The 14,512-nt window shown below is 39.1% G+C and overlaps 1 protein-coding gene across 2 annotated transcripts; it reads right to left on the bottom strand.

Annotated features, from left to right (window-relative positions):
- Positions 1 to 1,257: 1,257 nt before the first annotated feature.
- LOC118411314 (neuropeptide FF receptor 2-like) lies at positions 1,258 to 13,737 on the bottom strand. 2 transcript variants are annotated; one of them, XM_035813516.1, is made up of 5 exons: positions 13,620 to 13,737; positions 4,756 to 5,129; positions 4,238 to 4,335; positions 3,659 to 3,758; positions 1,258 to 3,183 (listed from the first exon to the last, which is right to left on the bottom strand). In XM_035813516.1, exons 2-5 carry the CDS (start codon positions 4,926 to 4,928, stop codon positions 2,442 to 2,444), a joined length of 1,113 nt encoding a protein of 370 aa, XP_035669409.1. In that variant the 5' UTR covers positions 4,929 to 5,129; positions 13,620 to 13,737; the 3' UTR covers positions 1,258 to 2,441. The 2 variants fall into 2 exon arrangements, with proteins under 2 accessions (XP_035669409.1, XP_035669408.1); XM_035813515.1 differs by lacking the exon at positions 13,620 to 13,737 and adding an exon at positions 13,371 to 13,575.
- Positions 13,738 to 14,512: the final 775 nt, after the last annotated feature.

Genomic DNA, 14,512 nt, shown 5'->3' with positions numbered 1-14,512 from the left:
GCTACATCTGAGAGAACTTCATATCAATCTTTCTCTGAGTGAAGCTCACAAGGAAATTCATGCATCTTTGGATTATGCTAGCACATCGTTGGCTGCTTCACTACAATGTAGCTTCTGAAGTGGAATGTAGTGACAAGAGTCATTGCAAGAATTCCTGCAAAAATCCGATTATTACCAACAGCTAGGCCGAACGATATGAAGAGATTATTTTATCAAGACAAGATTTGAACGTACCATTTTGTAACGATTGTTGGCAGAGATTACAGAAAGACCTTGACAGTTGATTGATAACCACACAAAACTCCGTTCCCCTACGTTACAAGGCGTTTATTGATTTGTCGACCCCTGGTCAAATGTGTATGAGGCGTTGAAGTATTCATGATTAGAAATGAGTCACAATGAATACTTGTCAGATTTAGTTGAGATGAACCTGTATGCCCTGAGGTAAGGGATGAGAAATGGAAACTTTGGTTCCCTTTATGCAGGTGCCGTGGAAGATGAACTTCAAATCTATCACCTGAAGCTGTATTAGATTCAATGGACTACTGTTTGGTACATGATCTTGACTGATTTCTTGCACTATTTGGTAGATGATTCGCCTCGCTCAACGATACGTTTTGAAGGACAGGGATTATTTCCCTCTGGCTAGGAAATGAGGACATGGTGAACCGTAAAGAATAATGCTCACTTAGCTTATAGTCCCAACGTCATGATAATCTTACCTTAGACTTTCTGTATGGCTTCGAACCAGATCTTTGACCGGATTCCACACAACAAAAAATCTATATACATTTTTAAAACGTAAATACTGTTTCCATACGAATATTCGAATCTAGCACCAGATGTAGATTATTTTTTTGACAATGGATAAAGTTATAAAACAATGTTCTTAACTGTACCTGTTATCAATTGCAGTGGCCAAATTTACACCAATGATATGTGACATAGAACGCAGAGCGGTTGGGAAAACTATGAATTTCGCATTAGATTAAATATTTTATGATTTTATAGATCATTCAAGCTACTATTTGGAAATACCATGTATTCTAAAAAAACTTTTAGCTTGTTGACGACATGACTTGCCATCACCATGACACAGCAATGGAACTTTGTCAAATTGTGGCATTTCTAAAATGGGCGATAAATGTCAACATAAATCGTCACATTAGGATTATTACTTTTAAAGGTAATTTAAAGATGGCATTAATTACCGTTATATGAGGTATATTAAAAGAAATACAATTGAGCCTCCAGAGGTACATGAAGACAATCAGCCTATAATTCCCAAATACATAATCACCGTGGTTTCCCATACAAGAATGTAATTAAGTGCTCAACATTAAGCGAAATCGATCCGTTACATAGGTTGTATGAATGTGTACGCCGCTCTGTGCATCATTACATTGTGCAGTAACTCGTTCAACATCCATTGCCTTAATGAAGCCTTCATGAGGTACATGCGTTCGAAGTACAAATATTGATATTGTTCCTCAGTTATAGCGCACTTATGTACATGCAGGTATGCCAGGGCATGGCGAAACACACACATGCTATCCATCCCTGCATAGCTTCGTGCCGGCGCATATGAGTGCAATCGATTACTGTAAAATATACCAATGTACATACATCCTACTTAAAAGCTGCGTATGCTATCTTTCAATGTAGAATTTCATAAAAGTAGTCATTGCTATACAGAGAGCTAGAACGCTTCTCATTACTAAGGTTAGATAAACAACATAAAACATCTTGTACATTACCATGCAAAGCACATCTCAATATCAAAATCGTACCTTGATACGGGGTAGTGCATTAGTCAACAGCCGTCACAGTTCTAATCTAAAGATAATGTGAACGTTGAAAGTCCGTTCCTATTGCAATGGGATATCTGATATTTCTCTGACAAAGTTTGCTCAATACTATGGTGCGATAATTGGGTATACAGAAATGCGAGATTTATTGTAAAGCGATTTTTTCTCTCGTTTCTTCCGCGAGATGTTATGCCTTGTACAAGGTTATATTTGCCATGATATCATAATGTCCCAATAAAAATTGGCGAAGCCCTTTCATCTTTTCACGAATTTGCCAGAAAGTCCGCAAAACAGCCCTTTTTTTGTCACGTATCTACTGTCGACTCTTTCAGTTTTTTTAAAGATAGAATTCGCATTATCATCTATTCGCATTATCATCTATTTATATTCCTATTTGTATGCAAAATATTTGTTGACCGGGTATAAATCAAAACAAAGTGGTTAATACATTTCAGCCAAATCACTGTTAATTGGATGAAAGCTTTCGATATTTTTAGAATTTAACAGTTGAAATTAAGTCATTTGCCAAATGTATAGTACTAGACGCTCCAGCTATAATATGGTGACACCATGGTGTCATTAAACACAAAATCCATTGGTCAGAAAAGAGAAAAAATGCTATCATCGTCGTACCTAAAGGGCTGTTTCCTGGACGATGTTGACCCTTCTGCCGCTCGCCCTTCTATGATACTGTTGTTCAGGCAGAGGGTGGGCTTCGGCAGGTGCCTTTTTCATTCTCAAAACACAGTCATTTTTGTTGTCGCAAGAAAACATGGACAATATTTTCTGTCGAATGTTAGAGTTATAGAATCCATACACCAGGGGGTTCACGCAGCTGTTGGAATAGGCCAGCCAGTGGGCAGCTGGGAAGATATTCATATCAATGAATCGCCGGACGCTCTCTGGCAGGTCAACAAAATCATGCAAAATCCAGAGAGTGTACAGCGGTAGCCATGACAATGTGAATAGGACAACAACTAAGATCAACATTTTGATTACACGAACTCTTCGCTTTGGAACGGCTCCTACAAACTCTTCTTGGCGCACCCGATGGTTGGGGCCTGTTGCCGCAGCGTGGTCGTTACTCGGGTTCGGTCTGTACCATATGCGGTAAACTATGCGGCTATACAGATACGACACACAGACAAGGGGGCCGATATAGACAAAACACATCAACAAGACTGTGTATATCTTGTGAAACATTACGTCTGGCCAGATTTCCACACAGAAGGTTGCAGATGCAAGATCTCGCAGATGCATGTTGAATACTTGAGGAATCATGATGACGACTGCAAGGAGCCACACGGCAACCAGCAGCTTCTGCATGGTCCTTATGGACATCCGGGTCTCTGTTGGGAAGACGATGGCCTTGTACCTGCAGAAGAAATAATGGGGAAGTATCTTCTTTTGTTTTCATTTTATGTTTCAAAAGCTCAATCTTCAAGATGTAAACGTATCTAATACGATACAGTCTGAACACAACATTTATTTCCCAAGTTGTAACATCTCTATGTCTATGCCTAAAGTATATTGCGCATTCCCTCCTAATGCACACGTGTACTGCAATGGGCAGATTCTGCCGTTTGATAGAAAAGACCCATGGGCTTTTATAGAAGCTTATCATAAATCATCAACACTTGGCCTTACAATTGCTCGACTGCACGATTCTGGAACTTCCTAGGCAAATATTGGTGGATGAATTATCTTGTCTCACCTTTGCCAGTTAACTTTTAATGTATAATAAATCAGTCTCAAACTAACGTTGATGTCTCAAAACTCCATTTGATAAAATGTTAATACACGAACAAGCAAATGAGAGTGAAAAGGTATCCAGTCTAAACGCTTCATACCTGTCATATGCTATGGCAAGCAAAGTGAAGACAGAAGCTGCCACGGAAATCCCTTGCACAAATGGAGTGAGCTTGCACATCACTTCACCGAACGGGTATTCTGTGTACGGACACCAAAAGTTGCATCGTTTTGAACATGCCTAGCTGAATAAGCATTTCCTTGAAAATCCACTCTACAGTGTTTATCTAAGGATAAGGACGTACTGGTTGGATTTGTGCATACAATGAATGATGTTCGGATATTATGGGATCAAAATGATAAAACAACAAAATACTATTCGATTAAAGTTGAATTGGATCTCTACATTCTCTCAAAACCAAAGTAATTAGTTCAATCATTATGATAGATCCGTTAGCACCAACCTTGTCTCAAATTTGTCTTAATTTTGCTTCGAAATCAACTTGAATTTGTTCCCACATTTACATATCTACTCATATTCGTTGGTTTAATACCTGTTGGACAGACAATCACCGACGAAGCACTGGATACTACATGAAGCGTCTGACCATTTACACAATCTATCAAATTAATTGGCGGTAATAGTTATCTTGTGCATAAGTGCAGGCAGTTGAACCTACCTGTCAGAACATGGTACACGAGTGTGAATGGTGTGCAGAAGATTGCGAGGAGCAGGTCACTCACGGCCAGGTTCAAGATGAAATAGTTGGTTACAGTCCTGTATCATTTTGATGTATATAGAAACAGACACCATAAACTCAGAAGATTAAACTAAAAGTTATGTTGTTCATGTCTGTATCTTACTCTGTTATATCAAAATTTGAAAACAATAACTAATTTGGCTAGTATCTACTATAATGTATCAATTATAATACAAATATTGCATTATCTCACTAAACTGTCAACGAAACAGAGTACATAGGATTAAAGAATCAACTCAAATAAGACAGTTTTGAGGTTTTAAGGAGAAAGGTATTTCACAAATCTTCATCATCAAGGGATTCCATGAATACCAATGACACGGGAGATTATGAGGAATTTGAATGTAAGAATAAAGCGGTGCAGGTCACGCTTTTGGTTTGAAAAAGATTAACAAAGGGTATTTTAAATTAAAAAATAACAAAATCTTGATGATAACCTTAGTTTTGGCGTCCGTATTATCACAAAGCACACAATGCTGTTTCCAATGACACACAATAGGAACACCAGCGCGAAGCTGACGATGAGCAGAGCCGTGATGGGAGTCTCGTAGTTAAACGTGCTGAACAGAACGTCCGGGTACGTGTCATTGGTGATGTTTGTGAAATTCATTGTCGAGCAGGGTTATTGGTCTAATTTTCAGTTAAGAGTTTGTCCGAATGGTGGTGATGGGGTATCTAATCAGTCATTAGCGCCAAATAGTTGTGCCACAACGCTGTTCAGGAATCTGTGCTATGCGATGTACAAGCTGTATCAGCGCATCAACACGTATTTCAACCGTCATTGAAGTTCTTCGCTTGGATCTGCCCAATCCTGAAAGAGAGAAAGACAGAACAAATATCAATAAAAGTATAACAATTATATCATTCAGGCAGATTCCATACTTAGTTGCATGTAATTGTTGGTAGGAGTTTTAAAACAGTCTCAGAAATATTTGTTCAATACTGTCCAATTTGACGTCTAGTTCCATATCTAAAAGGGATCATAAAAGGGATCATAAACGCTCTAAACAATCCAGAAAGTACTATCTCAATTGTCCCAAACTGCTACGAATCCTTATCGTTTTTACTTGCAACACCTTTATTGCAAATCCCCCTGTTTACCATGATATGATATTGACGGTCATTCCATGACAAATTCCCATGTGGTTACACCACAGGGATGTAATCATATCTAAAGCCTGATAACTGTGACTCCATGAAAATTTTATGAAGATTATGTACCATCATATCCCGGTCTTTCGCGCGAATTATAGATTACGAGGAATGGATATAGCTATAGCAGCATAAATAATGGCTTCTTGACCCATCGATCCCTGGAGTCGAATGAATTTTTGATGCGCCAACATTACTTTCCTCAAGTTTGCGGCAATGGTAGTAAATGTTGCAAGATGATGTCTGCCTGCAAAATATCAATTTAACCAAGGAAACACAGAAACGAAGGCACTGTAGTCACTTGAATGATCATAGAATCACCTGACGTCTCAAAATAAAATAATGGCTTTAATAGGTTCATGCATTCCCATTGTCAGCATATCATCAGACAGTTCGTAAGAAAGTTATGGCCAGTGAAATGGAATTGCCATTTTTTTTTACTTTTCGTGAAGATGCATCACGGAATGATAATCAGCCTGAAAATGTTAACAGCACGTAGACATACTCTTCCTTTCATCATGATTATACAGTGTGAACAATCAAAATTCAGGAGATAACTTCCCCCAGTAGGGGTCATTTTCATGTCACCTGAATAAAGGTTTTACCAATTTATTTTACTTGTTCTCGGGTTAGTCTTAGATACACCTGAATGGTTCTTCAGGAATATTCAATATCATATCCCTAGCATCCCTGAAAAACCATTTAGGCGTGCATAAGACCATCCCACCAGCAAGTGTAATAAGATTAGTTTATGAAGTGTGTTCAGAACTCACGGTCGCATATAGATTTCTTTGTAGCTGTATGAGTAAGATGCACTGAAAGGGCATTGTTTCAGTGTGGTTGGTAAAGAACACGACCTGAGGATTTTTGACGGAATTGAAATAACTTTTATCACCTCCTAACTTTTCTGGCTTCAATTATGACTACATAAGCCACAAATATAATGCTGTGGAATACCATTGTGGCAAGGACAGTTAGGTAGGATGACTGGAGGAAAATTAGTTTACAGCACGTCTTTTCGAATTTGTAATTCAAAAGCTGCAGGTCATATCCTGGCCTCTCGTTTACACATTAAAGGAGGCAACGTCTAAGCAATTGATATCCAATATCTAGAAGTATGAAATACGAATATTTATGACGTTATTATTTCTTTATGGCGATTATGAATGCCAGGAGTTGATAACGTGTGACTAAGGTAGTAAATAGTACCAAAGTCGATTGCTTTTTGACTGTTTATGGGAACATTCCTTTTGCATCACTGCTATTGTTGTTGATTTTCCTCCAACGTCGCTATTCATATGCGTTACCTGCTGCTGGTTTCAATTGTTCTACATAGCACGTTTTAACAATACCAATCCGTTGTCTGACTCAAAGCCAACTGTATTTGTCAGTGAAGTTTCGTCCATCTTATGGTCAAAATACTCAAAGACATTCTATCATCAAAGAAATATCGGTCGGCTCGCCGCTGATGAAGTTGGACGATTTATGTTGAGATTTGACGGCAATGCTAAAAAAGATTCAATATGACGCCGGCGTGAACATTGTGTATGGGTCAAAATGGGATGATTGTTGCCGTCGCACGCGAACCGAACTACTCGGGGACCTTTACAGAGGTCAGGTTGCCTCCTCATTTTATGTACTTGGAAATAACATTACTGCAACGGTGTTTGTCTTGAGATAATGAATGAATGAAGATCTTTATTGTACAGTTTTGCCCAACCGAGCTAAATCACAACAAGTCAAAACATATATACATAATATAAAAGTATCACAAATATTGTCTAATACAGAAGGTCGGCTTCTTCTCGCTTCTTGGTAATGGTGAAAATTTAGGACTGTATTGGTTTAGCTATGGCTGGTTTGTCAAAACGCATGAGGAATATAAACTTGTCAGTGTCACTGATGATAATAGGCCCAATTATAGCAATAATTATAGCAGACACTTTGCTGGGACTTTCACTAGATATCAGCGAAGTTATACCATTACAACATCAACGAAGATATGTCTTAGTAATTCTTATTCTACATGCATAACAAAATCTATTTCCTTGCATCACTTTTCTTCCTATGATGATGTACTCTGATATATTCAACATTTCTATTTTCTATGTGGTGCCCAGCAGTGCATCAAGGTACAGTATAAGATGTCATTGCAAAGCCATTAAGGACCTGTCAGTGGTTGCCGCTCCCCCAAAATAGAACCTACCAACCATTGATAGATCATTAAACTTTAATTCGAGTGAAAACATGTTGTGCACCTAAGGAACGGATGTCATGATCCGACGTTACCAGCCATGACTGTCATGCACAGATACTGCTAATCATTTTTGAATGAATTTTCACACACAAAAAAAACATTTGGGGTCTACAATTTATACCATAAATCGAACAACCGTTGCCCCGAGGAGTTCACAGACGGTCACTGGAATGTCGATTGTAAATTGTCTCCTTGGTTGTGAATGAAGAACTTTGTTAATCGACTGCGTGAGTCATAGCAGTCAGACTGTATCTCGGAGGACAAGAGGAAATGCATTTCTGTAGAGATCTTATCCAGTTATTTGATTTATATTGTATAATGCATTGTAGTTGAAACCTCACCAGTTGGATCATCGCACTTATTGCACACCTGGGCCTTAACTCTGGCTGAAAGGCGTGGGTGATTGTGCCTAAAGTTTGTCAGATCTCTCTTGAACTCTGGTTACCGAAGTGTAGAAGCACCAGAAATGGACACAATCTCAGCATTCCGAAGGCACTTAGATACAGAAACTCGCCTATATCATATCTGACTCGCCTGTTAAACCAGTATCAGTGGCACCCAATATGTGGATTTAACGTAAAAGTAAAATGATATATTGTATATGTCCAGATTGGTGCTTAAAATGTCATCATTGAGTCTTTATAACATACGTTGGCTTTTGATTCAGTTTTTAACAGTCAAAAACCAAGAAAAACTCTTGAATCAGTTGATCACCACCGTTTCCTAGGAATTTCGGGCCAGCAGTGCATGGAAAAAATCACCTCCCACTGGTGCGCTAATACGGATACTACTCTGTCTCCTTGTTCTGGGTGTATTTATTCGCATTTCATGAACACTCAGCTACTGCTGCTTCTATTATACATCTATAGATGTACTTTGTATTTTTGCTGCTGTGCCCTTTGGCTAGCTCTCTCAACTAGTTTTGAAATAATTCTATAATAAGCAGCTCAAGGTTAACGATAGTTATCTGAGTTGAGTTGAATATTTCATCAAGTGATATGCTGAATATGTTATTCACGTCGCAATAAAAAAAAAGATTAGGATTGAGCGTTCCAAGCAGTCATGAGAGATAAATCTAGATATAGTTGAGTAATAAGCTGTATATAATAATCCAGGTTTAAGGGACCAACACAGGATTCAGTTCATAATACACTAATAAGGCACGTTGGTGATAAATGCCATTTGGGTATTACCAGACTTCACAAACTTATTCGCCAGCATATTTTGTGGATTCAATGCAAGCAACAAAATAGATATAAATCAAGGACAGTAAATCTAGACGTGCGGAGTATTTCCCTAGATACTCACGTAACCGCTATCTAGCAAATACAGCTTTTTAAAAATATTTTCAAGAATAATTTAGCATTTCCAATAGGTTGGAACTAACATACACGATGGTTCATCTGTTCTGTTTTTCCGCAGCGCGCACGCTGACGTCAGTAATAAAAGAGGTTGTTGCTCTCAAGCTATGAAATTAAAAAGAATGTGGGACCAAAATGAGCGTAGACGTTTCCCAATTGTTATAGCCCATGTCTTTCCCGAATACATATAATGCTATCACCATAACAAGGATGTTTAGATATTGCATCGTAACTTGAATGGTTGGTCATTACTTTTAAGACATACATACACAGGAACGTAACAATATTTTTATGACTATTTAATTTCAACGAGGAACGATACTTGCTATGGTAATAGAAATGGAACGCCACTACAAGTTAAATTAAACATTCAGCAGCAAATGCATGTTAACAACCAACTTTTCATTCCTGCCTGAGTTTTTATCTTTTGATTTAAGTGTTATTTGTGGAGAATAATACAGCCAAAAACTAGTTAGTAACGGTTGTAGGCATTAGGAAATAGTTTGCTCTCGTTACGCTTCAGTCATTCCTCACTTCCGATGTGCGTAACGACATAAGAAGACACAGTAAGCAAAAAGGATCTATGTGTCTTAATGGCATCCCTTGAGATGCAGCTTTTATGTTATGTGCTCATCAGTTGCAGGCTTCTCTAATCATCGGGAATCGTAAGATAAGTTCATTTTCTAATCAAGCCTTGAGTCATGAAAAACTACTGTGGTGCTGAGCAAATCTGTCAAAATGTCCACCTCCACGGTATCTTCCTAAATTTCTAGATCTGTTGTGTGCTGAGAATATACAAAAAGCACTCCACTTTGTTCATCGAAGTATAAACACTGGCACATAAAACAGGCAAATGCCGCTAAGAAAATGCGTTATGCATTTGCCATGCACATATACCGTGTTGTTGCCCTCTCGATTTTGCAACAGTTTGCTGTCAATTAGGGGATCGTTTCGGCCGGGCAGACCGCGGAGTTGAATAATTCCCCTGATGTGGCTCGCGCCCTGGGAAACTGGCCGATGTTACGGCGGGGTCGCTCTTCAGCAATCTTCTCTGATCTTGGACTTGGCCCAAGAAGCCGTGACGGCTGGAATTCTCACGCCATCTTAACTTAATTCCGAACCACGGACCGAGAGTTACCAGCAAAAATGAGAGTGAGCGAAAAAGTGAAGATAACCATCACTATGTCCAACAGATACAAAGTGGAGTTATTTCATAAGAAAGCCCCATAGAGATGAATAACGGCACCCGCCCGATAAATCATTGTGTGTTTTATATAGAAGGCTCATCAAAAATTGCCTTTTATCTTTCGAACACCAGACAGCTTCGACTATAAGAAGGACGCACGTTTTGACAGCTCAGGGACAGGAGCTCCACTCACACAGACAGGGCAGTAACGTGCGTGCAGTTAATGATCTCCGCCGGGAAACATGCTTTAGTGGCTACAATTCATTTCCCATCATTCTTGAAGAATCCATTTGTACCTCACAAATGATATTGAATATTCTTTCTTTGCTGCTTTGTCATCTCCGCATTACCAACATAAATGCCCCTCTATTTGCCGATCATCTATAATTGCACATTTCTGACCAAACAGCTTGTAATTACTACCATAGATAATCTTTCTTTTTTTTATAGACCTTCTGGGTGCGACTGGCTCGCGTGTTCAATATGGTGCATGTTCTACGCGGGACACGCCTAGATTGGCTAATCATAGATCTGTTTCACTTCAAACGCCAGAAAAACCTACATATCAGTGTTTGGCCGCCTTTTAACTGAGCTTGTTGAATGTTTTTGTTTAAATACAATAAGAGGTATAATATTTATAATTGAATTGACTAATCAGTCGGCGGCGACGATTTGACTACACACAAACGGTAGTAAGTCATAAATCACCACGACCTTTAAAAATCCGTCGATGATCTGTTGTTGAATACCTGTTTCCGCAATAGTCATTCTGCCTTAAGGTAATTTGAAAATGCACACCGCACACGGTGCAGAAAACACATTGGAAAGTTATCATGCTGATCCACTAGACGATGTATTATCTTTGATCAGTAGAGAGAAGAATTGTCTCTCTCGGGATCGGGAATAGCTGAAGGATGCCGCATCCCTGGGGCCATTGTAATACGTCAACACGACAAGAGCAATAGACAATTAGACGTTCGACCATCAATATTACAACCATTAGTATTCTGAGGATCGCAGTCGACGGATGTTCACTGACGTTCAACTAATGATATTTGTTAAGTCCTTTCAAAAGTTTTTCCCTTGTAATTACACAGCATAGAATGTGGAAATTCCATTGTTTCCGTTGTCTATATCATATCATCAACGAACATTCTTCTTCGAAAGACAAAGCTTAAGGAGCAAAATTGTTTCTACGCCTTAGCCATGGATGATGAAACAATGACTATGGTCCGTCAATAGTTTTGTCTGATTTTGTATTTCCACGGGCAATAAAGTGTACTTAAGTACCAATCACGCAATGAAAGACTGTAGTCTGTCATAATAGATCTACCACGAGTCATTGAACTGAATCGATCGGACGGATAGACTGGAATACGATGCTAATACCTCCTGAGATTTAGGGAGCTCATCCTATAACTCCGGGTATTGGTTTCCTGCATATCATGATGGCTTATTGTTCGCTTGAACCACGGGTGAAAAAAGACGCGATGGGAGCACATTGATTTTGTGAATGATATCTATTGAACACGTCCAAATCAGTTTCCGTGGGGAGCAGGTGTATTAAATTTTGCAAAATATCATCATCTGTTCTGGTTCCACAGTGAATCGTCTCCAAGCCACAATAGCTTCCATAATAAAGACCTGATTGTATGAACCGGTCGAATTACTGCCATTTTTTATACACCGATTCTCACAATAATCTGCAGGTCTCCATCTAATCTGAACACAGTCATCATTCGCATTCGTAAACTAGACTATTGACATCCGTCAAGTGCTACTCTCCCGTCCTGGTGCCCTCGGTAAAACTCAAGGCACGAATTCATCAGGCAGGGGCATTGGGAGGTATCAAATATCAAGCTTCGCGTTGGTCATTTCCAAGCAGTTGGGGTTTTAAAAAAAGTGAATGCATCAAAATACCTGTGATGTTTTTTTCTTAACAGAACTTGGGCATTATGGCAGGTATAAACTATTTGAATTTGCTCAAGCACAAAATCTAGAGTGGCTGCTAATGCAATATTAAAATTTTCCTTTGGTGAGACAATAAACATTTCACCTTGATGCATCCAAAGGTCATGGATAGAAACGACATTTCCCATCCCTGCTAGTTAGACATAATAATTACTATTTCTATTACTAATTAATATTACTATTCGAACGATTTTTCTACAAAGGTTGTCAATGGGATTTTAATTCTCTTTTAGCAGTTTCTCAAGGTCTCTCCCTATACATCCTACTTCCTGTCTTATGCAGCCTGTAAACCGATACTTTCTTATCCTGGCAGCGATTTGAAACATAAACCCTTTGTTTTGTTTTGACCTCCGCCATTTCCTTATAACATGTTAGCTGTAAGGTACGTTTGCTTGACTTTTAAAAGATCCTAATTATCTGTGAAATAGTACCTCCCCACGGTTACAATGGGCAAAATGTACATCCAGTCTACTGCTAATGGTTTCCTGCTTCCTTTCCATTGAGACTCCCATGACAATGAAGTCCATTAGAAGTAACTGGGTTCTGTAATTATGCACATGCGTAGCTTCGATGTAACTGCCGTTGAAGTGCCATGTACTGTACGTCGGCACACATGTCACATAATTCTGCTACTGTGTTGTTTTATCAATCAGTTAGTGATTACATAAATGCCCACAGTAATCTTTAAAATAGTTTCAACGCTTGTCTTTTTTGGAGATACCAATTAGACATTCACATCCTAGAATCAGCCTTTTTTCTCCTTATAGGACACCAAAGTAGATAAAATGTGGACATTTCTTTGAAAAATGTATTTTAGCGAACAATGAGAAAACACATGTACACAAAGACAGCATTACTCAAGAAACCCAGTACGAAGATCAATTAACTATCAATCTGTCCAGGCCTATTCATCAGACTTACTAGGTGGAAATACTTCTCGCACAAAAACACTATTGATAAAGCAGACATTAAACACTGACAGGAACTTGTCTTCTACAAACCTTCCCAAGAATGTATATACTATATAGGCAAGCGCAACAGGAATACTTACTCACACAGATGGACGAGCTATATCGGCGCTGCCCAGGTCACAGGTTAACGCTTTTGGAAACGCTCGGGACTTACCTTGAAAATGAACCCTACCTGCCCTCACGCTGATGATACGAAGGATCAGGCCGGCAGTGGAAAGTGACGGCGATTCGTCTGCGCCTAGGGTTTTTATGCTGTTTATGTGCTTACTTGCGCCATTCCACGTGACCAGGAATCATGCAGCAACCAACGGGCATTCAAGTATTACATACAAAGGCGGGTCATCGACTGCGTTAGTGTCTCTTTGAAAGCCACTATGCCTGTCAATCCAATTGATTTTCTTACCGAGGCTTTTAGTCTCAACGCAGCTTGTCCTTGGTGTGTAAAACCTCCATTGACCTTTTTTACTGCCTGGAGTTGACGAGTAGACTGTGAAGTAACTGCAAAGGACAAAGAAATAAGCTACATTTATCATGTTAAATATCTAAAAGACTAAATTCATGTCGTCAGCATCCCGTGTCATTTGAACATATTCATGACTACAAGCGTGGAATTTCCATGTTCCAGGTCATTCTGTGTAGGATTATACCATTTATTTAGTATGTAGAGGAGCTTTACGCGTTTTCACCTCTGTCACGTTCATGAGACATACGCACCAAATCCGTTTTCATGCTATAAGCTGAACTGATAGGCAACGTTTGTGAACAAGCTGTATAAGGTGTTCAAAATTTCACTGTGCTTTGAAAACATTATTTCGCAATCAGTGAATAGGATAATCTTGCGTGGTTATTCTGTGAGTTACTAAAATATGTTTTCTCTATTCAATATGCTGCAATATGTGAGCTGTTTTCTTTTGCCAGGTGTGACCCAAACGTCGCACAAAATCATTTTAATCAGTGAACCAATGAATCTCATTGACGTCCAGGGCGACATTCACGAGTCATTGCAAAACATGGCTCCTATTGGTATTACAGCTTAGAGATGATCTTCAGGGTCAACCTGTGATGAGAAACTACGCTGAATGGCACCTCCTATTTGATATGTGATCACTTGAGGACTGCAGCCTATTTTAGAGATGGAAGCTCAAGAGTTTTTCCATCTTCGCCTGTGTTTGATGTGATCACGCACGACTTCCGAACGTAATGCCGAGATGTCAAGATTTTGTTCTGAATCCGTGGTTTTATCCAGCGCTTTGGGTTTCGTGAAGGCGGAATGAACATGTGAAACATTACGTTGGG

Source organism: Branchiostoma floridae, chromosome 3 (genome assembly GCF_000003815.2).
Source record: "Branchiostoma floridae strain S238N-H82 chromosome 3, Bfl_VNyyK, whole genome shotgun sequence".
Classification (NCBI taxonomy): Eukaryota; Metazoa; Chordata; class Leptocardii; order Amphioxiformes; family Branchiostomatidae; genus Branchiostoma; species Branchiostoma floridae.
This window is presented reverse-complemented; position numbering and strand designations above follow the sequence as displayed.